The sequence below is a fragment of the Dendrobates tinctorius genome, unplaced genomic scaffold (assembly GCF_039654945.1).
Source record: "Dendrobates tinctorius isolate UK_male_01 unplaced genomic scaffold, ASM3965494v1 ptg000011l, whole genome shotgun sequence".
NCBI lineage: Eukaryota > Metazoa > Chordata > Amphibia > Anura > Dendrobatidae > Dendrobates > Dendrobates tinctorius.
The window spans coordinates 107,521,970-107,548,592 of NW_027361679.1; the positions used below are offsets into that span (position 1 = coordinate 107,521,970).

The 26,623-nt window shown below is 42.7% G+C and overlaps 1 protein-coding gene across 1 annotated transcript in view; it reads left to right on the forward strand.

The window, feature by feature from the left end:
* Positions 1 to 26,334, forward strand: part of JSRP1 (junctional sarcoplasmic reticulum protein 1) — a 194,295-nt gene extending 167,961 nt beyond the window's left edge. The window contains exons 4-5 of the mRNA XM_073545934.1: positions 2,788 to 2,858; positions 25,097 to 26,334. Coding sequence (XP_073402035.1) covers positions 2,788 to 2,858; positions 25,097 to 25,759 — 734 coding nt within the window. The 3' untranslated portion in view covers positions 25,760 to 26,334. The remainder of the gene's footprint in view (positions 1 to 2,787; positions 2,859 to 25,096) is intronic.
* The last annotated feature ends 289 nt before the right edge of the window (positions 26,335 to 26,623 follow it).

Below are 26,623 nucleotides of genomic sequence, written 5' to 3' on the forward strand. Positions count from 1 at the left end.
ATCCCAAACCTCGCCACTCCACCTGACGTCACTCTTATGTCAATGATACGCTCTCCTCACTTGCACCAATGTGACATTCCACACCCCCTGGGGACACTTAAAGTCAGCTTGGCACAGTTTTACACAGACACCCCGTGTCCTCACGGGCCCAGGGAGGCACGGGGAGTGAGGGAGGGTGGCCCACACAGCCGCTGTGGCACCACACTTGCTCACAAACATGACAGGCTGAGAGGCCCCTTTCAATAGCAACAGTGACTGGCACCAGTTCCTCATTAAATATAAGCACAGTCAGTTAATGGGATTATAACGGGCAAGAAACCAGCCCCGGTAGCATGGAAAGTTAAAGCCACGGACATGGACATGTGGATTCGTAGATCGGGATAAAAGAGAATCCCCTTAAGGGCACACTAGACAAAACACCATATACACAATGGTTATACATATACAGGGTCAGATATGCAAATACAATAGTGGTAGGACAAAGTATGCAGAATATAGAAGTTAGTTACCAGTCAGATGAAAGAGGCTGGTTGTCACCTTGACTTCTCCCAACACGATATGTCGTCGCAACCTTCCCAGAGAAAAGCAATAGGCCATGCTTTACATGAGCATTTAACCACTTGGGGTCACTCCCCTCTTGGCTCCTGTACTGGAACTAAGTCCCCTACCCTTGCATCTAGCAACTACAGTATTAGCGCCAAAACCTAAGATGGGTCATAACTCCTTAATGAACTGTACTAAGAAGGCAGTTTTGGTGCCATCGGATCTGGTCGGGCCCCTGCTACACATTGAGAACAAACATAACTTTGCTACCTGACTCCTATCAGCCATTCTACGTATCTCACTACCCTGGGGTGCTAGAAAGGATCAAGACCCTGGAAGGCATTCGGTCCGTTCCAGAGATCTTGAAAATGTAACCGGTGTGTGTGTGGCTAGGACGTAATAAGTCCATATTCTCCTTTTGAAATCCTATCCGTCTGAACAAAGTAGGTACAACGCCTGTGCTGGATACTAGCTAAGGTGGTGGGGGTGTGAATTTCTTCTTTGAAGCTGAGAAGGCTGGGCCAACTGCTGAGTCAGGTGTCCTGTTACAGCTATACATGTTTTCAGGATTGTAAACTGCCATTAAATTCCCCCAATCTGTCACATACAGTAAATGCAAATACCTAGCAGCCAGTATATGGATAGTACAAGGGTAGGGGGGGGTAAGTCATAGGACTGGAATTAAAGGATTCCACACACATTATTGTCTACACAATTTACTGTTCTTGTATTCATACGAGACGATGATTTCAGCTGTATACTGCAATACAGTGGGATTGCAGTATATAGAGGAAGCACATAATTACAACACAGATCGGGTGCCTGAGTATGGCGCTCCGATCGCTGTTGCTTAATTATTAAAATGCTTCTCTGACAGTGGCATTTAAATACTCAGATTGCTGGTGTGCGCATGAACCAGAGCAGCCGAAGGCCCACAAGGTTGAGATCTTTGTTCTCCTGTAAGGATTGGGCTTCATAGGAGAATCAGCGATTTCACAATTTACTGCAGTTCTGTAATATTGCAGAATATTGTATAAACAAACAAATGATCATATGTTCAAGTGGCGTAAGAGGACTAAAAAATGAACTCTAAAATTTTTAAAAAGTATGAAAAAATAGCAATTTGAGTCACCTCTTCTTCTTTTCCTGCCATTAAAAATAAAGACGTATAAAAGCCTAATTTATCAAAATGCTAAATAAACCTGATTAAGTAAACTCTGGAACGAAAAAGAAATCAAAACACCCGAACTACCGTTTTTTTTTTTAGGGTGCCGCAACGCAGTCAAGAAATTCAGTAAACGTTGCGTCTACCCCAACATTTTTTCAATAAAAACATCAGCCAAGCAAAAAACAAGCTCTTACTCAGTTCCATTGATGAAAAATTGAAAATGTTACAGGTCTCAGAAAATTTGACAAATTTGTTTTTTCTAAAATTTCCTAAATATTTTTCATCACTTAAATGAAAATAAAATATACAAATTTGGCATCCAAATAATTGCACTGATTTGGAGAATCAAATTGCCAGCTTATCTTTACAGCAAAATGAAAGCCATAAAAACAGAACCTAAAAAACAATTGCGGAACTGTGGTTATTTTCGCAATTTTACCACACTTGGAATTTTTTTCCCCATTTTTCAGTGTGAAGAATGGTAAAATGAATGGCATCATTCTAAACTACAATTCGTCGCCCAAAAAACAAGACCTCATACAGATATGTCGAGGGGGAGGAAAAAAATGAAAGCACAAAAATGGAAAATTTCCTAGTCAGTAAGGAGTTAAATAAAGATAATGATTTAAACATTTGGTATCACTGTAATCATAGTGACCTGAAGAATTATGTGGTGGAAGAAGAGTAGGAAAAAAAGAAAGTGGAAAAACAAAAATTGGCCTTGGCGGGAAGGAGATAACATATTGAATAAGTGCCATTCAAGTTAGCTTAATAGCCAAATTGTGCCTGACCTAAAAAATCTACTTTAAAGTAATATTCCATTTATGATTCTATCATGTTATGTGAATATTTTACAATGAAGAGCATTGATAAATATATTTCAACAGCATCACAAGTAAATACATCTACGATCTCTCTGTTTTCAACAGAATTCCACTATTGACCATATCAATAATGGGCAGATTTGTAAGGTGTGGGTCTGCTGGAAGCAGCTAATACAGAACCAGGGGAATGCTGGGTTATAATTCTGTCTCCCATACAGCAGAAATAATTAAGACTTATCATTTACTCTTCAGATGCTGTTGACGACGACTTAGCAGATGTAGAAGCTGAAGCCTGGACTCCAACAGATCAAGCTAATGAGCTGGTAAGAACCTAGCTACAGTAGGTAACAGCAGAAGTACTCACTAAGTACATGACTAATCTGTCCAGGATGGTTAAATCCATTCCGGATTTTAAAGGGAACCTGTCCGGTCTATGAGCTATAGAGAAAAAAAAGCTGAGTAGAATGATACTAAGTTTTGTTGGAAAAGTTTCAGTATAACTTCTATTTTATTCACTGAAATCTCTGGAGTTGGTATACATATGAGTATAGTGAGAGGTCCTATTCAGTAACTGACAACTATCTGCATGCACAGTCATACAGGGAAGACTTTCAATCACTGAATAAGACCTGCCATTTTGTATATAAATGTGTTGGTATATCAGATATAATCCCAATAAAATACAAAGTAGCAAGTACTTGTGTAGTATAATGGAAATGAAACATGGTTTTCTAAATATTTTAAAAATATAAAACTGAAAATTATAAAGTTTATTTGTATAAACTTTAAAAAAATACTCAGTGACCAATTGCCTCTTGATGTCACATAATTAAATTACGTCTGTAATTTATTCTCAGTATAACTACAGCTGTTCTGTGAAGGCCTTGGAGGTTTGTTTGAGGACATTAGGGATCAAACACCATCATGAAAACAAGGGAACACACCAGACAGGCCGGGGATAAAGATGTGGAGAAGAGAAAAGCAGCATTAGGTTATAAAAAAATTGCTCAATCTTTGAACATCTCACGGAGCACTGTTCAATCCATCATCCAAAATTGAAAGGAGTATGCCAAAACCGCAAACCTACCAAGACATGGCTATTCACCCAAATTGACATCCCAAGCAAGGAGACCACTAATTAGAGAAGTAGCCAAGAGGCCTATGGTCACTCTGGAGGAGCTGGAAACGTCCACCACTTAGGTGGGAGAATCTGTGTACAGGAAAACTATTGGTCATATACTCCACAAATATGGTCTTTATAGAAGAGTGGCAAGAAGAAAGCCTTTTTTGAAAGCAAACCAAAAGAATTCCCATTTGTAGTTAGCAAAAAGTTATTTAGCATGTGGAAGAAGGTGCTCTGGTCAGATGAGACAAAATTAGAACTTTTGGGGCTAAATTCAAAATGCCATGTGTGGTGGAAAACTAACATTGCACATCACAATGAAAACATTATTCCCACCAGCAAACATGGTGGAGGCAGCATAATGCTGTGGGGATGATTTAATTGAGCAGGGACAGAGAAGCTGATCAGAATTGATGGGAAGGTGGATGGCGTTAAATACAGGACAATCCTGGAGGAAAACCTGTTGGAGTCTGCAAAAATAAAACTTATTTTTCTTATCTTGCAGGGGGCTTATCTACAGCATTATAGAATGCTGTAGATAAGCCCTGAAAGGTGGTGGCTGCATCTTATAGCGGCCAAAAGAGGTGACAGGTTCCATTTAAGTGGCAGAACTTAGTTTGTAAAGTCATGCTGTGCTCACAGAGTTCTTTTTTAAGAATCTGTGGAAAGACTTGAAAATTGCTGTTCACAGATGCTCTCAATCCAATCTCACTGAGCTAGAGCTAGTTTGCAAAGAAGAATGGGCAAAAATTTCAACCTCTAGATGTGTACAGCTGGTACAGAAGATTCACAGCAGTAATTGCAACCAGGGCTGCCACCAGGAATTTCAGGGCCCATACTGGCAAAATTTTCGGGCCGCATTGAGACTCAGCCCATGCTCCACCCCAGTTCCTCCTCCAACCCTCGAACCTTCCACAGTCCCACCGCCCGCTCTTGGAAAAACTTCACTTCTGTACCACGTCCTCACCAATCACACATCAACAGTTCCCATCATCATATCACATAGCCATCACCTTTTGTTTTGAACAGAAGTTTTTTTTTAAGCCGCCACCATGACATGGTAGACTCCTCTGGCCGGGCCCCACTCTATTAAGCATTTCTTAAATTTCCAATACTCTTATTAGGTATTTTTTTAATTTATTTTCCAATTTTTAAAATGACAAATAATATTACATACAAGGGACAAATACCGCCACACCATGATTAGACCACATATTACCACCACAGTGACTGAATAATACCACATACAAGGAACAAATACCACCACAGCATGACCAGATCACATATTACCACCACATAGTGACCGAGTACTACAATACTGATCATTAGTAAAAAAAAACCAATACTAATATTACCATAAGTGCCATTACACACAGGAGCTCTGTAAATAGTATGCAGTGTACAGGTAATACAGGGATCACCATTGACGTTATACACAAGGGCTCTGTATATAATGTACAGGTAAAACACTGACTCACCAGTGAAGTGACATTATACACAGGAGTACTGTATATAGTGTCAGTGTACAGGTGATAGAGTGATCACCAGTGACATTATACACAGGAGCTCTGTATGTAGTGTCAGTGTACAGGAAATGGTGATCACCAGTGACTTTTTACACAGGAGCTCTGTATACAGTGTCAGTGTGCAGGTAATATAGGGATCACCAGTGACATTATATACAGGCGCTCTGTATATACTATATAGTGTACAAGTAACACACTGACTCCTCAGTGACGTCTGTAGTTGAAGTCCTTCATCTTTGCGTTTCTTTTTTATGCAGCTCAGACCACCATCACTTCTTCCAACCAGGACTCATCTCTGCAGAAAATAACAGTGATCTAGATCAGCGCATGCAGAGCACATGACTTAATTTCTTCCCGACTTCTACACTACAGTAGATGAAGAAAAAAGGCGACATATTGCCACCCTGCACAGTACCAGCACCCCCCATTGAAAACAGTATCCTCAAAAATAAAAAAACATCACTGCAGTAATAATATCCCTTAATTAGCCCCCTACAGTAATAATATCCCCCATCCTGGCCCCATATGTTCTCCCATCCTGTCTCGATGTATCTCCATTCAGCCCCCTTGTGATGTCCCATCCTGCCCCATATGATCTCCCATCCTGCCCCATCTGATGTCTCCATTCTGCCCCATCTGTCTCCATCCTCCTTCACCATGTGTCCCATTATCCTGCCCTATATGTCCCATGATCCTGCCTCATCTGTCTCATGATCCTTCCCTGTCTGTGTACATATTGAGGCTTGCCGCTTTCAGTAAAAAAAGCAAAAAACTTTCTCCTTACCTGGCCGCAGTCCAGCGTCGTCGTCTCCTCCTTCCATTTGAAGGGCGGATTCGCCAGTGCATGACAGTGACGTCATACGCCGGTGACGTGTGCACAGACATCAGCTGCCAGCCTGTGATTGACTGGCGTCTTTTAACCATTGCCGTGCGGGCTCGCACGGCAATAGATTTTAACTGAATGTAGATGCACGTTCAGTTACTGAACCGTCAGTATCCTCCTCCCCCTGGGGCCCAATGAGCAGGTGGGGCACGTGACCAGCGTGATTCAGAGTCTGAATTGCCGTCACGTAACTCGGAAGTGCATATACTTTACATACATGATATCTGCATGAGCACACGCACAATACACACATTACAACACAAGACCTACACACACTACACACAGGTGACATACACATAATTCTCACAGTACAACACACAGCCTGCACACACACTATATGCACTGTATATACACATATATACACAAAAAAAGGAAAAAAAAACAGCTCACCTTACTAGCTTGTGGTGCGGGGAAGCACGGAACCATGGGTTCAACACGTGGATTCAATAGAAAAAAGGAAAAGGTTTTCCAGCTTCCGGAAATTCCAAAATTTTTTGCACATAAAAGCAAGATCACACAGGGAACACCAGCTCATATAATGATAGAGCAACGCGTTTCGAACAATCAGTTATTTCTCAAAGCTACTCAATACAAATAACGGCATGATTAAATACCAGCTCCAACCAATAAGCAGGTTGTAGCACACATGATAAATAATCAGTTAATCACAAATAACCACAAGAGGACATACATATAAATATACAAAAACATGTATAAACAAAGCAAGCAAATGAAAAAATAAAGTAAAATTTAATAGTGAAGCATAATTTCTTGCATTTAAGCCATCAGGGTAACAGGTATTCAGGCAGAACCTCCAATATGCTTCACGCATCATTAGGCGTCTTTTATTGTCTCCTCCCCTTGCCGATAAAGTAAGTTTTTCAATGCCCAAAACTTGAAGAAATGTTGTATCTCTATGATGATCTATAATAATAAATGCCCTAAGCAACTTCCGGTTGTAACAACTTCCGTCCAGTTGTAACCGGTGACGTCACCGCACACCTCTTTCCATGTTAACCCTCAACACACACACTCCACTCACCTTTCACCATCTCCACTCACGTCCACTCACTCTTTCACTCCACATACGACCCTTTCTCTCACTCCGTCTCTCATACTCACGCCGTCATCGCCGCTGATCCACGATCCCCGACATCTTCTTCTGCCGGCGCCATCCTGGATCCAGACGTCCTCCACGCCGGCGACATGTTCTTGCGGCGACGCCATTTTGGATCGGCGAAATCCCGCGATAGTCAAGATGGCGTCGCCGGCGAGGACGACGTTGGGATCCAAAATGGCGTCGGCGAAAACTCGCGAGATTTCGCCGACGCCATTTTGGATCCCGACGTCGTCCACGCCGGCGACATGTTCTTGCGGCGACGCCATTTTGGAATGGCGAAATCCCGAGATAGTCAAGATGGCGTCGCCGCAAGAACATGTCGCCGGCGAGGACGACGTCGGGATCCAAAATGGTGTCGGCGAAAACTCGCGAGATTTCGCCGACGCCATTTTGGATCCCGACATCGTCCACGCCGGCGACATGTTCTTGCGGCGACGCCATCTTGACTATCGCGGGATTTCACGATACTCAAGATGGCGTCGCCGCAAGAACATGTCGCCGGCGTGGACAACGTCTGGATCCAGGATGGCGCCGGCGGAAGAAGATGTCGGGGATCGTGGAGCAGCGGTGATGACGGCGTGAGTATGAGAGACGGAGTGAGAGAAGGGGTCGTATGTGGAGTGAAAGAGTGAGTCGAGATGGTGAAAGGTGAGAGGAGTGTGTGTTGAGGAGTGTGTGTGTTGAGGGTTAACATGGCAAGAGGTGTGATGCTATCGCATCCTCCCGATGCGATAGCATCGGGCCATAATCTAGTAATTAATAAAATGCTTAGATGCAAACGAAATTGAACGACTCCCACTGGTGGAAGAAATAATATCGGTAATATGTTCAGAGATATGAATTTTCAACATACGAGTAGTAAAACCCACATAAAAGAGATTACACTTAGTACACTTAATTAAATATACTATATTTTTGCTATTACTATTAATAACTTGATGAATTTTGAATTGTTTTTTATTACTACTGTCACAAAATGCGTGTGCTATTTCTGAGTGGGTACACATTCTACACCTTGAAGCACCACAATGATAGAACCCATTATGCTGTAACCAAATGCTAGAATGAACTCTGGGATTATAATAACTTGGTGATAGAGTGTTAGCCAAGGTATTGGCTTTTTTTTGCTACAATTTGGCAACCAGATGACAGAATAGTAGACAAGACTTCATCTTCATAAAGAATGGGGATATTTCTCAAAATGAGGGATTTTATATCCTTAAATTGAGGGCTATATTGAATGGAACATACCACTCAAGCATTTCCATTGTCATCATCACAATTAGATTTAGTCACCAGCATATCAGATCATTTTTTATTTTGTACAATTTTCTTTGCTCTGTTTAAAGACCAAGCTGGATAACCTCTTTTATTTAATTTATTTCAGCACAATTGTATCTCCTGTTTAAGAATAGCAGCATCATTACAGTTCCTAGTAACCCTAGTTAGCTCACCCACTGGTATGGATTTTATGGTGTGGCTTGGATGGCTGCTCGAGAAAATGAGAAATGGTCAAAAAAGCAAAAAAATGCAGTGCTTGCAGACCTCAAATAATGCTAAGAAAACAAATTCATAATCATTTAGAAACAGCAATACTAATGTTTTAACTCAAGAAGAGTTCAGAAATCAATATTTTGTGGAATAACCATGATTTTTAATCACTCTGCTATTGGGTGACCTTATTCCACTCCTGGTACAAAAATTTAAGCAGTTCTTCTTTGTTTGATGGCTTGTGACTATCCATCTTCCTCTTGATTACATTCCAGAGGTTTTCAATGGGGTTCCGGTCTGGAGATTGGCCTGGCCATGACAGAGATTTGATGTGGTGGTCCTTCATCCACACATTGATTCACCTAGCTGTGTGGCATGGTGCTGGGAAAAACAGTGTTCAGAGTTGGGGAACTTTGCCTGAGCAGAAGGAATTAAATGTTTTTCCAGGATAGCCTTGTATGCTGCTTGATTCATACGTCCTTCGCAAAGATTAACCTGCCCAATTCCAGCTTTTCTGAAGCATCCCCAGATTATCACCGATCCTCCACCAAATTTCACAATGGGTGTAAGACACTGTGCCTTGTATGCTCTCCAAGTCTCCATCTAACAATTATTGTTGGGCAAAGCTGAAAATTAGACTCATCAGAAAAGATTACCTTACTCCAGTCCTATATGGTCCAATCCTTATGGTCTTTGGCAAACTTCAGCCTGGCTTTCCTTTGCTTCTCATTGATGAAAGGCTTATTTCTAGCTTTGCATGACTTGAGCCCTGCCTCTAGGAGCCTCTTACGAACTGTTCTTGCCGTGCACTTCACCCCAGCTGCCATGTGACATTCCTTTTTGTAGGTCACTTGATGTCATCCTGTGGTTGCTGAATGACATTCGAATAAGATGACGGTAATCCCGATCAGTGGAGAGTCATTTTCGCCCTCTGCCGGTCTGTAGCTTTGTTTTCCCCAATGTCTGCTACTTGACCTCGTTGTAATGGACTGCCATCTTAGAAATTTTAAGGATGGAGGCAACATGGCGCTCACTGTATCCCTCTTCTAGTAAAGCCAGAATTGAGTCCTTCTTTTCCTCACTCAAGACTTTTCTTTTCAACTTCTTTGGCATGGGTAAAAAAAAAATTTTTCATTCCTATTACTTTTGGGATTTTACTAGCATTTGTTTTGCCATACAGCTTGCCCTATTGCAAGAGGATTGTGAACACCACAGCAGGGTTTTTTATACTTTCCTTCCTTAAATAAAAACCCCGTCACACATAAAGATGCACCAGCAATCCCAACAAGGATACGACCTTGTCAGGATCGCTGGTGTGTCACTGCATGATCGCTGGTGAGCTGCCAAACAGGCAGCTTCACCAGTGATCAGCACCAGCAAGGACGCTGGTCTCTAAGGTAAATATCGGGTTACTAAACGGCGCGCGTCACTTAGTTACCCAATGTGTACCTTAGAAACTTGCGTGCTCACGCCGGGAGCTGCCAGCACGCAGGTTTCTAAGGTACACATCGGGTAACTAAGTGACGCGCGCCGCTTAGCAACACGATATTTACCTTGGAGACCAGCTCCCAGCGCCTGCTTAGAGCGCTGGGAGCCTCGCTGATCGTTGGCTCCCGCTGCCATACGCAGCGATGCATGTTGGCCAGCGGGAGAGCAACGATGAAAAAATGGCCCAGGCCGATGCTGCACAATCAGCGATCCCCGTCACTACATACAGCCTGCACACACACTATACCAGCATCTGACTGGAGCACCTTGGGCCCACCAGAGAAAATCCTTCTTGGGGCCCACTATGTAGCTACATAGAAATAAATACAAGACCACCAATTGTGTGGTAAAACACGCTAATATCAAGGTATAATATAAGGTAGTACACGTCTTATTTATCTAGCAGGGGTTGGGGTAGCCCTCTCATAGAATATAATATAGCCCCCTCATGGAATATAATGCAGCCCCCCCTCATAGAATATAATGTAGCCCCCTCATAGAACATAATGCAGCCCCCCTCAGAATATAATGCAGCCCTCTCATAAGCTATAATGCAGCCCCCACAAAATATAATGTAGCCCCCTCAGAGTATAATGTAACCCCCTCATAAAGTATAATGCAGCCCCCCCATTGAAGATAATGTACCCCCCTCATAGGTTATAATGCAGCCCCCTAATAGAATATAAAACAGCCCCCATCATATAGTATAATGCAGCCCCCCACTGACTATAATGTAGCACCCTCAGAGTATAATGCAACCCCCCCATATAATATACTGTTGCTCCCTCACAGGCCATAATGCAGCCCCCCTCATATAGTATAAAGTAGCCCCCTGAGATAATAATGCAGCCCCCTCACAGAATATAATGTAGCCCTCTCATAAAGTATAATGCAGCCCCCCACAAATTATAAAGCAGCCCCCTCATAGGATATAATGCAGCCCCCCACAGAATATAGTAATATAATGCAGACCCCCTCATAGAGTGTAATGCAGACCCCTCATAGGGTATAATGCAACCCCCTTCATAGGGTATAATACTGCCCCCCTCATAAGGTATAATATATCCCCCCTCATAGGGCGTAATACAGCCCCCCTCATAAGGTATAATATATCCCCCTCATAGGGTTTAATGCAGCCCCCCTCATAGAGTATAATGCAGCCCCCTTGTAAAGTATAATGCAGACTCATATAGTATAATGCAGACTTCATATAGTATAATGCAACCCCCCTCATAGGGTATAATGCAGCCTCCTCATAGGTTATAATGCAGTGCTCCCCTCATAGGGTATAATGCAGCCCTTTCTAAGGGTATAATGCTGCCCCCTCATAGGGTATAATGCAGCCCCCTTCATAGGGTATAATGCAGCCTATAACCCCACACAGAATATAATGCAGCCCCCCACAGAATATAATGTAGATCCTCATAGAGTATAATGCAGCCCCACATGGAATATAATGTAGCCGCCCCACGCATAGAATGTAACCCATCCCCGCAGTTCTACAGTCTTATGGCCACCAGAACTCATTCACTGACTCACTCACAAAAAACATTATCACTCCACGTCACACAGTGCAGATGCACAATAATATTTACTTCCCGGCACTTACCGCAGGCCTCTCGTCTGATTAGAGCCGCTTTCTCCTGTTTCTTCTCCATCTGGTCAGACCTTCATGTTGACATCTCCCAGCCATGACTCGTCTTGTCACGATGATCTTCACAGCCCTGAAAATAACAAGGTCACATACATTGTATGCATACATGGGTCTTCCCTCAAATACAGATATGTATCCCACCATTAATATACTATTAGCTACGCACTATTAAAAATATAACGTGATAAGCAGCAATAATATAAATTATTCAGTCTGTGACTCTCTCTAATTAACTGTAAGGCTATGGGCACACAGAATATATGCAAGGTTTTACAGTACAGGAAAAGTGAATGAGATCCCTGAAGTCTCATGCACACATTGCTTATTTTTTTCCTTGCAGATTTGCAGCAGCTTAAAATCTGCATAATGTCAATTCTTGCAGTGTATGTCACCCGTACTAATAGGGAAAAATATATAACAAATGCATAGCAAAATGTGGAAAAAGATAAATCTATTTTACGCAACTTTCCTCCTGTCAACACATTAGGAAATGCAGCAGAATCCTGAATGTGTGCACATAGCATTAGTCCTGTCCTATGTCCCAATCATTCAATATAAGTCCTTGATAGCATCAAAATGAATTTGGGGTTAGGAAAAGACATTATCAATAGAGATGGGCGAACCCAAACAGTAAAGTTCGGTGTCCGTACCGAACACATGTTCAGGCACGGACACCGAAGACGGACTTCACCAGGAAGTCCGTGTTCGGGTTCGGCTGCCCGAACACCGGGTGTTTGTCGCGCTGTCATGTGCATGGCAGCGCGGCAAACACCGCTTTAGATCGGTGGTGAAATCATCCCCACTGGTCAGAGAGCCGTGGTTCCCACGCTGTCAAAAGAGTGAGCGTTCAGCTGTGATCAGAGGTATAAAGTTTACCTCCAGTCACTGGTGTCAGCTTATGGGACTACTGATCCCATCATCCGACACCTGCAGCCGCTAATTACAGTGAGAGCAGGATCGGCGGATGGGAGTATTCATCCGCCGCTCCTGCGCTGTAAATAAATAATTTTAAAAAAACGGCGTGGGTTCCCCTGTATTTTTGCTATCAAGCCAGGCAACCCTCAGTTGTCTGCTTCATCAAGGCTAGTTATCAAGAATAGAGGGATCCCCACATTTTTTTTTAATTATTTAAATAAATAATTAAGAAAACCGACGTGGAGTCCCACCCATATTTGACAAACAATCTTGCTAAAGCAGACAGCTTGGGGCTAGTATTATCAGGCTGGTAAGGGGCCATGGATATTGGGCCCCCCAGCCTAAAAACACCAGTCTGCAGCCGCCCAGAAAAGGCACATCTATTAAATGCGCCAATTCTGGCGCTTTACCCGGTTCTTTCCACTTGCCCTGTAGCAAGTGGGGTTCATATTTGTGGGGTTGATGTCACCTTGGTATTGTCTGGTGACATCAAGCCCACGGCTTAGTAATGGAGAAGCGTCTATAAGACACCTATCCATTACAAATCCTATAGTTGTATGGTAAGTAAAGACACAGCCAGAATAAAGTCTTTTATTTGAAATAAGACTAAACACACGTTTCCATTTTTATTTAAATGCCTAATTCCAGCGAAGCCCTCGTTCTCCTGTAATAAAAATAAAATAAAAAAACAACAATATACCAAACCTGTCCGTCGTTCTGTCCCACGCCGTAATCCATGTCTGGGGGATAAACAGTTTTCAACCTGGACGTGCTTAGATGCGTCCATCCAGGCTGAGAACCAATGGTGAATGAGCTGCTGTGAGCGCAGCCTGAGTGACTAGCGGTGATATCACTGAGGCTCTGACCCAGCCGGACTGAACTGCGGTGACCTCGGTGAGAAAACTCACGGTGCTAGCGGGGATGTCACCGAGGTCACGGCAGTTCAGCCTGGCTGGGAACGGAGCCTCAGTGACCGGACGTAACCTCTGTGACATCACCCACTGGTCTCTGACGCTGCACTTGCAGCAGTTCAGTTACCAATGGTTCTCAGCCTGAGAATACCAGCCCCCAGCTGTCTGCTTTAGCAAGGTTGGTTGTCAAAAATGGGGGGGGCCACACTGTTTTTTTTAATTATTTATTTAACTAATTAAAAAAAACAGTGTGGGGGACCTCTCTATTCTTGATAATGTGCCTTGCTGACAGCTGAGGGTTGCAGCCCCCTGCTGTGAATTTTGTCTGGCTGGTTAGCAAAAATACAGGGGAACCCACGCCGTTTTTTTTTTAAAATATTTATTTATAGCACAGTAGCAGCTGATAAAGACTCCCTTCCGACGATCCTGCTTTCACTGTAATTAGCGGCTGCAGGTGTCGGATGATGGAATCAGTAGTTCCATCAGCTGACACCAATGACCGGAAGTAAGCTTTATACCTCCAATCACAGCTGAGCATTCACGCTGTCTTTTGACAGCGTGGAAACCATGCCTCTCTGACCGGTGGGGATGATTTCACCGCCAATCAGAAGCAGTGTTTGCTGCGCTGTCATGCATATCAAAGCGCAACGAACACTAGATGTCCGGTCCCCCATTCAAGTGAATGGTGTCCGGGTACTGTTCTGGCACCAGAACGCAAACTTTTTGTGACTGCCCTCTCCAACACACACAGCACCACTTATACACACAGCACCACACACGCACGCACACGGACAGACACACAGCTCCACTCACTTCTCCGCACGTTCCCCGCAGCCGCAGCACATCCCGGTTTCATATTCATTGCCGGCAGCTTTCTCTCTGAAACAGCCGCGCGCTGAATGATGATGTCATCCAGCTGCGCTGATATGTCAGACAGGAAGCGCTGGACAGGAAGCAGAACAGAATCGGATCCGCTGCCTACAGGAGAAAATGGCAGCAGAGCGGAGCTGCAGGGATCGCTCCCTGCCCGCCGATTGCCCTTAGTGTTAGCCGCCCTGCAGGGGCCCACATCCGGGGCCCCGGTGCAGCCGCATCGGCTTTACATGCAATATGTCCGCTCCTGTGGGAAGTGTTTGCCTCAGTCTGTGGCTAACACTGCTCGTTATTAAAGTGAAATGAAAGTTCACTCCTCACCACGCCCATGGGGGCGTGGGGAAGTGTGGATATTAATTTCTCTTTAGCAGCGGGGCCAGGCTCCTGTCTCCAGCTGCTGCTCCGCTGGCCCCCCTGACTCACGGGCCGCATAGCAGCTGGGTGTGCCGCTATTAGCGACATTCCACTGGCTGGGGGCCCATGGAGCAGTGGAGGCCCTAGGCAGCTACCGGCCATGTGTGCCAGCAGGTGTAAGTGCCTGGGCCCACCGGAGAATCCTCCGGTCCCCCCCGGTGGGTCTGTCCAACCCTGCACTATACACAGGTGACATACACATAATACATTACAACACAGTCTGCACACACACTATACACAGGTGACATACACATATATACTCACAGTACAACACGCAGCCTGCACACTCTCTATACACAGGTGATATACATATATATACTCACAGTACAACACACAGTCTGCACACACTATACACAGGAGACATACACATATATACTCACAGTACAACACACAGTCTGCACACACTATACACAGGTGACATACACATAATACTCACATTACAACACGCAGCCTGCTCACACACTTTACACAGGTGATATACACATATATACTCATATTACAACACACAGCCTGGACACACTAGACTCAAGTGACATACACATACATACTCACATTACAACACACAGCCTACACACTATACATAGGTGAAATACACATATACAGTGGGGAAAAAAAATTATTTAGTCAGCTACCAATTGTGCAAGTTCTCCCACTTAAAAAGATGAGAGAGGTCTATAATTGACATCATAGGTAGACCACAACTATGAGAGTGAAAATGAGAAAACAACAAATCCAGAAAATCACCTTGTCTGACTTGGAAAGAATTATTTTTCAAATTATGGTAGAAAATAAGTATTTGGTCACCTAAAAACATGCAAGATTTCTGGCTATCACAGACCTGTAACTTCTTTAAGAGGCTCCTCTGTCCCCCACTCATTACCTGTAGTAATGACACCTGTTTGAACTGGTTATCAGTATAAAAGACACCTGTCCACAACCTCAAACAGTCGCACTCCAAACTCCACTATGGTGAAGACCAACGAGCTGTCGAAGGACACCAGAAACAAAATTGTAGCCCTGCATCAGGCTGGGAAGACTGAATCTGCAATAGGCAAGCAGCACTATACACAGGTGACATACACATATATACTCACATTACAACACACAGCCTCCACACACACTGTATATACACATATATACTCACAGTACAACACACAGCCTACACACACACTGTACACTCTGTATATACACATATATACTCACTGTGCAACACACAGCCTGCACACACACTGTACACACTGTATATATACATTTATACTCACAGTACAACACACAGCCTACACACACTGTACACTCTGTATATACACATATATACTCACTGTGCAACACACAGCCTCCACACACACTATACACACTGTATATACACATATATACTCACAGTACAACACACAGCCTACACACACTGTACACTCTGTATATACACATATATACTCACTGTGCAACACACAGCCTCCACACACACTATACACACTGTATATACACATATATACTTATAGTACAACACACAGCCTACACACACACTGTACACTCTGTATATACACATATATACTCACTGTGCAACACACAGCCTGCACACACACTATACGCACTGTATATACACATATATACTCACAGTACAACACACAGCCTACACACACACACTGTACACACTGTATATATACATTTATACTCACAGTACAACACACAGCCTACACACACTGTACACACTGTATACACACATATATACTCACTGTGCAACACACAGCCTGCACACACACTATACACACTGTATGTACAGTATACATTTATACTCACAGTACAACACACAGCCTACACACACTGTATATACACATATATACTCACTGTGCAACACACAGCCTGCACACACACTATACGCACTGTACAGTTGTGGCCAAAAGTATTGACACCCCTGCAATTTTGTCAGATAATACTCAGTTTCTTCCTGAAAATGATTGCAAACACAAATTCTTTGGTATTGTTATCTTCATTTAATTTGTCGTAAATGAAAAAACCCAAAAGAGAATGAAGCAAAACATTGATCATTTCACACAAAACTCCAAAAATGGGCCAGACAAAAGTATTGGCACCCTCAGCCTAATACTTGGTTGCACAACCTTTAGCTAAAATAACTGCGACCAACCACTTCCGGTAACCATCAATGAGTTTCTTACAATGCTCTGCTGGAATTTTAGACCATTCTTCTTTGGCAAACTGCTCCAGGTAGGTGCCTTCTCCAAACTGCCATTTTTAGATCTCTCCACAGGTGTTCTATGGGATTCAGGTCTGGACTCATTGCTGGCCACCTTAGAAGTCTCTAGTGCTTTCTCTCAAACCATTTTCTAGTGCTTTTTGAAGTGTGTTTTGAGTCATTGTCCTGCTGGAAGACCCATGACCTCTGAGGGAGACCCAGCTTTCTCACACTGGGCCCTACATTATGCTGCAAAATTTGTTGGTAGTCTTCAGACTTCATAATGCCATGTACACGGTCAAGCAGTCCAGTGCCAGAGGCAGCAAAGCAACCCCAAAACATCAGGGAACCTCCGCCATGTTTGACTATAGGGACCGTGTTCTTTTCTTTGAATGCCTCTTTTTTTCTCCTGTAAACTCTATGTTGATGCCTTTGCACAAAAAGCTCTACTTTTGTCTCATCTGACCAGAGAACGTTCTTCCAAAACATTTTAGGCTTTTTCAGGTAAGTTTTGGCAAACTCCAGCCTGGCTTTTTTATGTCTCGGGGTAAGAAGTGGGGTCTTCCTGGGTCTCCTACCATACAGTCCCTTTTCATTCAGACGCTGACGGATAGTACGGGTTGACACTGTTGTACCCTCGGACTGCAGGGCAGCTTGAACTTGTTTGGATGTTAGTCGAGGTTCTTTATCCAACATCCGCACTATCTTGCGTTGAAATCTCTTGTCAATTTTTCTTTTCCGTCCACATCTAGGGAGGTTAGCCACAGTGCCATGGGCTTTAAACTTCTTGATGACACTGCGCATGGTAGACAAAGGAACATTCAGGTCTTTGGAGATGGACTTGTAGCCTTGATATTGCTCATGCTTCCTCACAATTTGGTTTCTCAAGTCCTCAGACAGTTCTTTGGTCTTCTTTCTTTTCTCCATGCTCAATGTGGTACACACAAGGACACAGGACAGAGGTTGAGTCAACTTTAATCCATGTCAACTGGCTGCAAGTGTGATTTAGTTATTGCCAACACCTGTTAGGTGCCACAGGTAAGTTACAAGTGCTGTTAATTACACAAATTAGAGAAGCATCACATGATTTTTCGAACAGTGCCAATACTTTTGTCCACCCTTTTTTTTATGTTTGGTGTGGAATTATATCCAATTTGGCTTTAGGACAATTCTTTTTGTGTTTTTTTTCATTTAAGACAAATTAAATGAAGATAATAATACCAAAGAATTTGTGTTTGCAATCATTTTCAGGAAGAAACTGAGTATTATCTGACAGAATTGCAGGGGTGTCAATACTTTTGGCCACAACTGTAAATAGAAATATATACTCACTCTTCATCATAGAGGACAGGAAATGGGGGGGTCACGTAGTTAGGAATCAGCACGGCAGGGAGCCCTCTTTTCAGCCCTGCACACCTCCCCGTCCCGACTGCTGAGCTTCTGGAAGCATTACAGGTGGGAGGGGGCTCCTGTGTGTGAATAGCAGCCATACAGGGGAAAGTGCTGTCAGGTTTCTCCCCTTCAGGAATGTTACTCCACTGCCCCCTCATCCCCTCTCCTCAGCAGCTTCTCACATCTCCTTTCAGTAATTTCTCCCATCACCCCTCTCATCAGCACTGTCTCATTCCCCTACATATCTGGCCCCACCCACCTGTTCCCTTTCTTGCTTGTTGCCATGGACTCTGCACACACAGGGAAACCTCTCCTATCACTGGTGCAGAAGAGGAGGTCCAGGAAGTGGTGTTGAGGATCTTCACAGCCAATCACTGACACGCATCATGCAGGGCTGTGTTTATCCCCTTCATGATCTCCGCTGTTCTTAGTACTGCGGAAGTTGCTTCCTCCCTTTTTTGAACAGCTGACATGTGCCCACAATAGCCGTGGGTGGAATCGCGATCCACCCGTGGCTCTTAACTAGTTAATGTCACTGTCAAATTTTGATAGCGGCCATCGGGCCAGAAATACGCACACCAGTGACCTGCGTCACGTGATCTCGGGTCACCGATGTGTTGGCATGACAACCGAAGGTCTCCTGGAGACCTCTATAGTTGGCAGTGCCGGATTGCTATGAGCGCCTACCGGTGGTCCACGCTCGTGGCAAGTCAGTAATCTGATCCGATCATTGCCTCTATGTAGCAGAGCCGATCGGGCTATGGCATCTTCTAGTCTCCCATGGAGACTATTGAAGCATGCCAACAGTAAGAAAAAAAGTTTTTAAAAATATTACAAAAATAAAAAAATATAAAAGTTCGAATCCCCCCCCCCCTTTCGCCCCATTCAAAATAAAACAATACAAAAAATCAAATATACACATATTTGGTATCGCCGCGTTCAGAATCGCCTGATCTATCAATAAATAAAAAGGATTAACCAGATTGCTAAACAGCGTAGCGAGAAAAAAGTCAAAAGGCTAGAATTACGTTTTTTTTGGTCACCACGACATTGCATTAAAATGCAATAACGGGTGATCAAAAGAACATGTCTGCACAAAAATGGTATCATTAAAAACGTCAGCTCAGCAGGCAAAAAATAAGCCCTCACTCAACCCGAGATCACGAAAAATGGAGACGCTACAGATCTCGGAAAATGGCGTTTTTTTTTAACAAACTTTGGATTTTTTTTTCACCACTTAGATAAAAAAGAACCTAGACATGTTTGGTGTCTATGAACTTGTAATGACCTGTAGAATCATAATGTTAGGTCAGTTTTAGCACTTGGTGAACATGGTAAAAATAAAATCCCAAAAAAGTTGTGAAATTGCACTTTTTTTTGCAATTTCACAGCACTTGGAATTTTTTCCCATTTTTGAGTACATGATATAGTAAAACCAATGGAGTCATTCAAAAGTACAACTTGTCCCCCAAAAAACAAGCCCTCACACAGCCATATTGACGGAAAAATAAAAAAGTTATGGCTCTGAGAATACGTGGAGCGAAAACAGAAACGCAAAAACGAAAAAGGGCAGGATCTTGAAGGGGTTATACATCCTGCATGTGTTAGCAAGTAATGATGACTGAATGACGCTGCCCCTGGGGCCCGGTGAGGAGAAGCAAAAGAAGAGGGGCCCCGACCGGGTCACAAACTCTGCTAGCGTGTCTCAGGCAGTCCGGGCCCCTCATCTTTTGCTTTTGCTCACCGGGCCCCTTAATCCAGTAGGTGTAGTAGTGCCCTGATGGCGGCCCTGATTGCAGGGAAAGTTGGTCCTACAAAGTCAGGGGGCTGAATACAAATGCCTGTCACAAATTTCAGACTTAGTTTTCTAAATATTTGAAAAATATATGTATCATGTACTTTACATTTCATACATACTTTAAACTTTATGTTGGTATATCACATAAAATCCCAATAAATACATTTACATTTGTTGGTGTAAAGTGAAAAAATGTGGAGAAGTTCATGAGGTGTTAATATTGGAGTTCAGCTCTGTTACTCTGTAGTCATACTGGTTATGCATACACAGGCTTTCTAGCCTCAGCTATCTCACCCACGTCAGGGTTTCCTCATGGTTCCTTCATCATGCTGCAGACGTCCATTCCCTCCTAGGAATCATCAGGCACGTGCAGCCATTCAACACAGCGTTCCTTGCTGTCAGGAAGACAGCCCCCATCTCTCCCAGACAGGGCCTTCCATAACGCACCAACCAGGTCCCTGCATTCACCTTCATGTGACCTACCCTGGCCACCTTATATGGTCCGTAGCCATGTCCACCGGGTGACATGGCTATGACCTCATCACAGGTCCTTGAACCACTCATACACATTTTAGAATAGCTTTCTTAACCACACACCTTGGTGGATTTGTAGGTAACTGATCCCTGACACATTGAAACAGCACCTCAGCAGTATCACTGCTGATCCACACACACATATGTCTCCGTCTCAAGGCCACCCACCTTGGGACACAACAGTCATTCAGTATCCTACACCTATCAGGACACTGGAAATGCTTATACTCTCGTCCTGGGACATCCACACAGCGCCCCCTAGCGGACACAGTGGTCACTACACCACAATATATTAACACTTTTGTCAAGACTCTGTGTAGGAGGTTTCAATTAATAAAAGCGAATGTCAACCTGATCAGATGAGTGTGATTACTAACAATTTTTCAGCATGCATCTCAGGAAGTCAGTGTGGGGTGAGGGACAATACAAAATTGCTGACAGCAATGTGAGCTTAGAACTGCTGGAAGTGTTTGTAATGAGACAAAGCTCAACTCGGCTCTAATCCCCTTATACCACATTGAATGCTTTCAGATGAAAGCTTTACTCCCAGCCCTTTGTACTCACACAAAGCTATGCAGTAAAATCAGGAGGGCAGACTGTCAATGATTACATGTCTCACACTGGAAAAAACCTGTTCTAAGCTATTGTGGGACAAATCTCTGGTAATGCCCAGTTTGGCTTATCATAATCTATAATGTAATATTTGCAAACTAATATCTCTGCAACGGATAGGAGCAATTAAAATATGTTTTCCTCAGCTCTGCAGCCACTATGCCATGAAGTGGCCAGTGTAACCCCTTTACCCCCGGGCCAGTTTCCGCTTCTGTTTTGTTTTTTTATGTTTTTTTCTCCTTTTCTTTCAAGAGCCATAACTTTTTTATTTAAGGCCATTTTTGCACCCTGAGCTGATGTTTTTACAGATGCCATTTTGGGGTAGAGATGATGTTATTATTGCAATATTTGCGGCAGCTAAAAAAACGTAATTCTGGCATTTTTTATTTTTTTCTTGCTACGCTATTTTTTGATTGGATTAATTTATTTTATATTTTGATAGATTGGTTTAACTGCGTTTAGAAATGTCCAAATATGTGTATTTTTTGTTTTGTTTAATTTTCATTTGGGCCATAGGTGGGTGATTTGAACTTTTGTGGGGGTTTTTTTTCATATTTTTTAAAACTTTTTACCTTATTTGTTAGCGCCCTTAAGGAACTTGAAGCTGCAATTGTTTGATTACTCGTGCTGTAAACAAGTATTGATTGTGCTTTCATGACAACCCATCAGCACCCCGCGATCGCGTCACAGACTTGTTTTTGAGCGCATGGAATGACTTGCTCCTCTGCGGGCCCATGTTAAATCCCGCAGCAATGATTGTCATATGTCCCGCTGTCATATGTCGTGAAGGTGTTAACATGCTCAAACTAGTGAAAGATCACCTTTAATATATTCAATTGCAGGATCATTTAGGGTTGTGGTGTGATTGGTGTGTGCGTATATATAATTTCATAATTCACAATTATTATTCAATAGTTACAGAATAAAAGAATAATAATTTTTATTTCTATAGCGCCAACATAGTCATTTGCACTTTAAATTTTAGAGGGGACTGGTATAGACAATAAAGACATTACAAAGTAAGACATAATTCAACAGATACCAAGAGGAGTGAGGGCCCTGCTCACAAGCTTAGAATCTGTGAGGAAATAGAAGAGACACGAAAGGTAAAAAGTACTTGTATTGTATATTCCAGCCATCAATATAATAAATAGGGTATTCTTGTATGGCTGCAGGAACCAGTGTGTGAGCAGATGGTCCTGATTTTGAAGAAAGTGTTATATGGGCAAAACGCGGATAGTTAGATAAGTGAAGCGAGAGGCCCGTCAAAAGAAATTCATTTTTAGGCCAGTCTTACAACTGTGGATATTGGGAATTAATCGAATTGTCCTGGGTAGTGCATTCCAAAGAATTTGTGCAGCACGTGAGATGTCTTTGAGACGGAGTGTGAGGTTCCCATTATTGAAGCTGTTAGTCCTAGGTTATTAGCAGAACGGAGAGCATGAGTAGTGTGGTAGACTGAGACGAGGGAGGAGTTATAGGATGATATTGAACCAAGTGGGTAAGATTGATAAGTTTATATTGGACTCTGTAGCAAATGGGCAACTAGTGCAGTGACAGGGTAGAGGCGTCGGTGTAGAGGTTGGAAAGGAATATGATCCTGGCTGCTGTAATCAAGACGGATTGGAGAGGGGAGTGTTTAGTAACAGGGAGACCGATAAGTAGAGAGTTGCAATAGTCCAGAATAAGAACTACAGTAAGAGTTTTTGCAGAGTCAAAGGTAAAAAAAAGGTCAAATTCTAGAGATGTTTTTGAGGTGTAGGTGACATGAGCAAGCGAGTGATCGAATGTAGGGGATGAATGAAAAATTTGCATCATATATGACCCCAAGACAGCGGAAATGCTGCTGGGGAGTAATGGTAGAACCACCCATGGAGATGGCAATATCAGGCATGGGTAGGTTAGTGGAGGGAGGAGGAAACACAAGGAGTTCAATCTTTGACAGATTCAGTTTTAGATGGATGGAGGACATAATGTTAGAGACAGTGGAAAGATAATCACTGGTTATTTGAAGTAATGCACAGGTGATGTCAGGAGACGATGTGTATAATTGGGTGTTGTCCGCATAGAAATGGTCCTAAAAAACAAAACTTCTCATGGTTTTTCCAATAGGGGCAGTATATAAGGAGAAGAGGAGGGTGCCTAGGGCTGATCCTTGAGGAACCCCAACAGTAAGGGGAAGAGGAAAGGAAGAAGAGCCAGCAAAAGATACAGTAAAGGAGTGGTCAAAGAAGTAGGAGGAGAATCAGGAGAGTGCAGTATCATTGAGGCTGAGGAGAGCATAGTAAGGAGGAGCCTGTTATCCACAGTGTTGAATGCTGCAGAGAGATCCAGGAGAATCAGCAGGGAGTAGTGGACATTGGATTTAGCTGTTAGTAGATCATTAGAGATTTTAGTAAGGGCAGTTTCTGTAGAGTGTAAGGAACAAAAACAGATTGTAAAGGGTCAAGAAGAGAATTATCTGAGAGATAGTGCATTTGACGGGAGTGGACCAAGTGTTCCAGGACTTTAAAGATCAAGGGACAATTAGGGATGGGTCGGTAGTTAGCAGCGCAGTTCTGGTCAAGGGATGTTTTTTTAAGTAATGGATGTATGCTGGCACGTTTAAATGAGGAGGGAAAGATACCAATTGAGAGAGGTTAAATAGTTTAGTTAGGTGAGTGGTGACAGCCAGGGAAAGAGACTGAAGGAGATGTGAGGGAATAGGGTCGCTGGTGCAAGTAGTAGGGCGAGAAGATGCAAGGAGCCTGTTTAGTTCTTCTTGAATTGACCAGTTCAAAGACAGAACGTGAGTTAGATACAGTGTGGGAGGGAGGACAGTGCATGATATTAGGGAGAAAATTTCTTGTTGTTTGTGATCAACTTTTTCTTTAAAATAACTCGGAATGACGAGAGAATGAACAGTATCGCAGTTGTTTAGGATTGTTGAATAGTGTAGTGAAGAGTGTTTTGAAGTAGGTTTGTTTGTAGATGTGAAGGCAGAGTTGTGTGTTTTAAGCATGAATTTATAATGGGTGAAATCTTCGGCCAGATTGTTTTTTCTCCACAGACGTTCGGCGCACTTGGAACTCTGCTGGAGAAAACGTGTTTTAGCGTGTGCCAGGGTTGTCGCCTTCTGTGCCAAGTTGTTCTAAAAGCTTCATCCAGGGCACTTTCAATATTTCATTATAATATTTGAGTGCAGAATCGGGCACAAGAGGGAGGAAATTGGGGTCAATGAAAAAGAGGACCTTAAATATAATACCCAGCAATTCCATATCAACCTAGTAAACCTCTTGACACACACTGCCCACTACCCTGGCATACGTTTCACATATGGCTTTGTCAGGGGCCATATATTTATTGTGATATAAATGTCTAAGATTCCTCATTGTTTCTAAAATCCTTATTTACAGTTCTGTAAAAGTATTCTGTTACGTCTTTGACTAGATGAGGCAACATTCACATTTTGCCAATGTAATTTTAAAATCTTTAGCTACCATCCATGTTGTGTGACATGCAATATTGCATACACTACTAAATTAGCCTTCTAGACTTTATACAGGGCCCATGCTTACATACCAGTATGGTTGATTTTAATATGCATTCTAACTCTGAACTCTCTTTACTGATTGATATTTAAAAATTTCTTTCTATCAGTCAGAACCATGGTTTTTTGAAGCTTGGTTTGGTTCATCTGAACCAGAGTTACCTGAAGACGAGCAACCAGATCCTCCTGATATTGAAGAACCAGATGTTCCAAAGTTAGAGGAATCTGAAATGCCTGCAGTTGAAGAACAGGAGCTAACAAGTGAAGAAGAGGATGAAAAAATAAGCGTTGAAGAAAAGGATGAAACAATAAGCGTTGAAGAAGATTTGGTAACAAAAGACCAACCAACTTATGAGGAAACTGCGTTAAGAAAAGACAGTCAAAAACCAACTGGACAATGGGGGTTAAAGCCTAAAAGCAAATACATGGAATCCAAAATTGGCAAAATACGAATAGCATCTGAGGATGGTTCTCAGAAAAGGGATATATTTCCATTTCATAAGAAACCCAAAGAACCAATCAAGTCCTTTGCAGATGCAGAAGGAAAGTCATACAAAGAAAAAAGTTATTTGAAAAAATATGACGAAAAGAAACATGACTACTCAAAGAAACAGGATTTTATTGGAAAGTCATACAGAAAAGAAAATGAAGAACATCATAAATACTTGAAACAAGACAAGGGAAGAAAAGAGAATAAGGACAGTAAGGGTTATAAGCAGTATCACCAGGAAAAGGACTACAAGAGGAAGCATGACTCACGACATTATGGTTAATGCTCCATGACATCTTTCTTCTGTGGCTGAGGGACAGTTCTTTGGGTACATGTGTGTAGATTTACCCAGTGACAAGAATGCAGTAATGTCAAGTGAAGAATATTGCCTGCATGGTCTATAATTATCACCAGTGACTCAAACCACATCCTGGTCATTCAGTTGAGTAGATTCAGAATCTACATAACACTTAATGGCCGGCTTCAGACGGACATAGTTCATGGTCCATATATGGACCATAAGACGCAGACTGACTGCAAGTCTCTTGACCCATACTTACAGTTTCACATACAAACACATAGGAGGCTGAAAATTCTGAACGAAGTCCAGAAAAATATTAAAATTTGAGAGTCCTCAGTAGCTGATACCTTTTAACGGCTAACTGAAAGAAAGTGACAAATAGCAAGCTTTCTAGACTACTCAGGTCTCTTCATCAGGATGCAGTTCAAGCATTGCAGTCTGTTTATGGGCAGTGAAGTATGCCTAGCTGAACTCAGCCAAATAGTAAAGGTAGGATTGTAGTAATATATACATTGGGGAAAAAAAGTATTTACTCAGCCACCAATTGTGCAAGTTTTCCCACTTAAAAAGATGAGAGAGGCCTGTAATTGGCATCATAGATAGACCACAACTATGAGAGTCAAAATGAGAAAACAAATCCAGAAAATCACCTTGTCTGATTTGGCAAGATTTATTTTGAAAATTATGATGTAAAATAAGTATTTGGTCATTAACAAAAGTTCATCTCAATATTTTGTTATATATCCTTTGTTGGCATTGACAGAGGTCAAACGTTTTCTGTAAGTCGTCACAAGGTTGGCACACACTGTTGGTGGTATGTGGGCCCATTCCTCCATGCAGATCTCT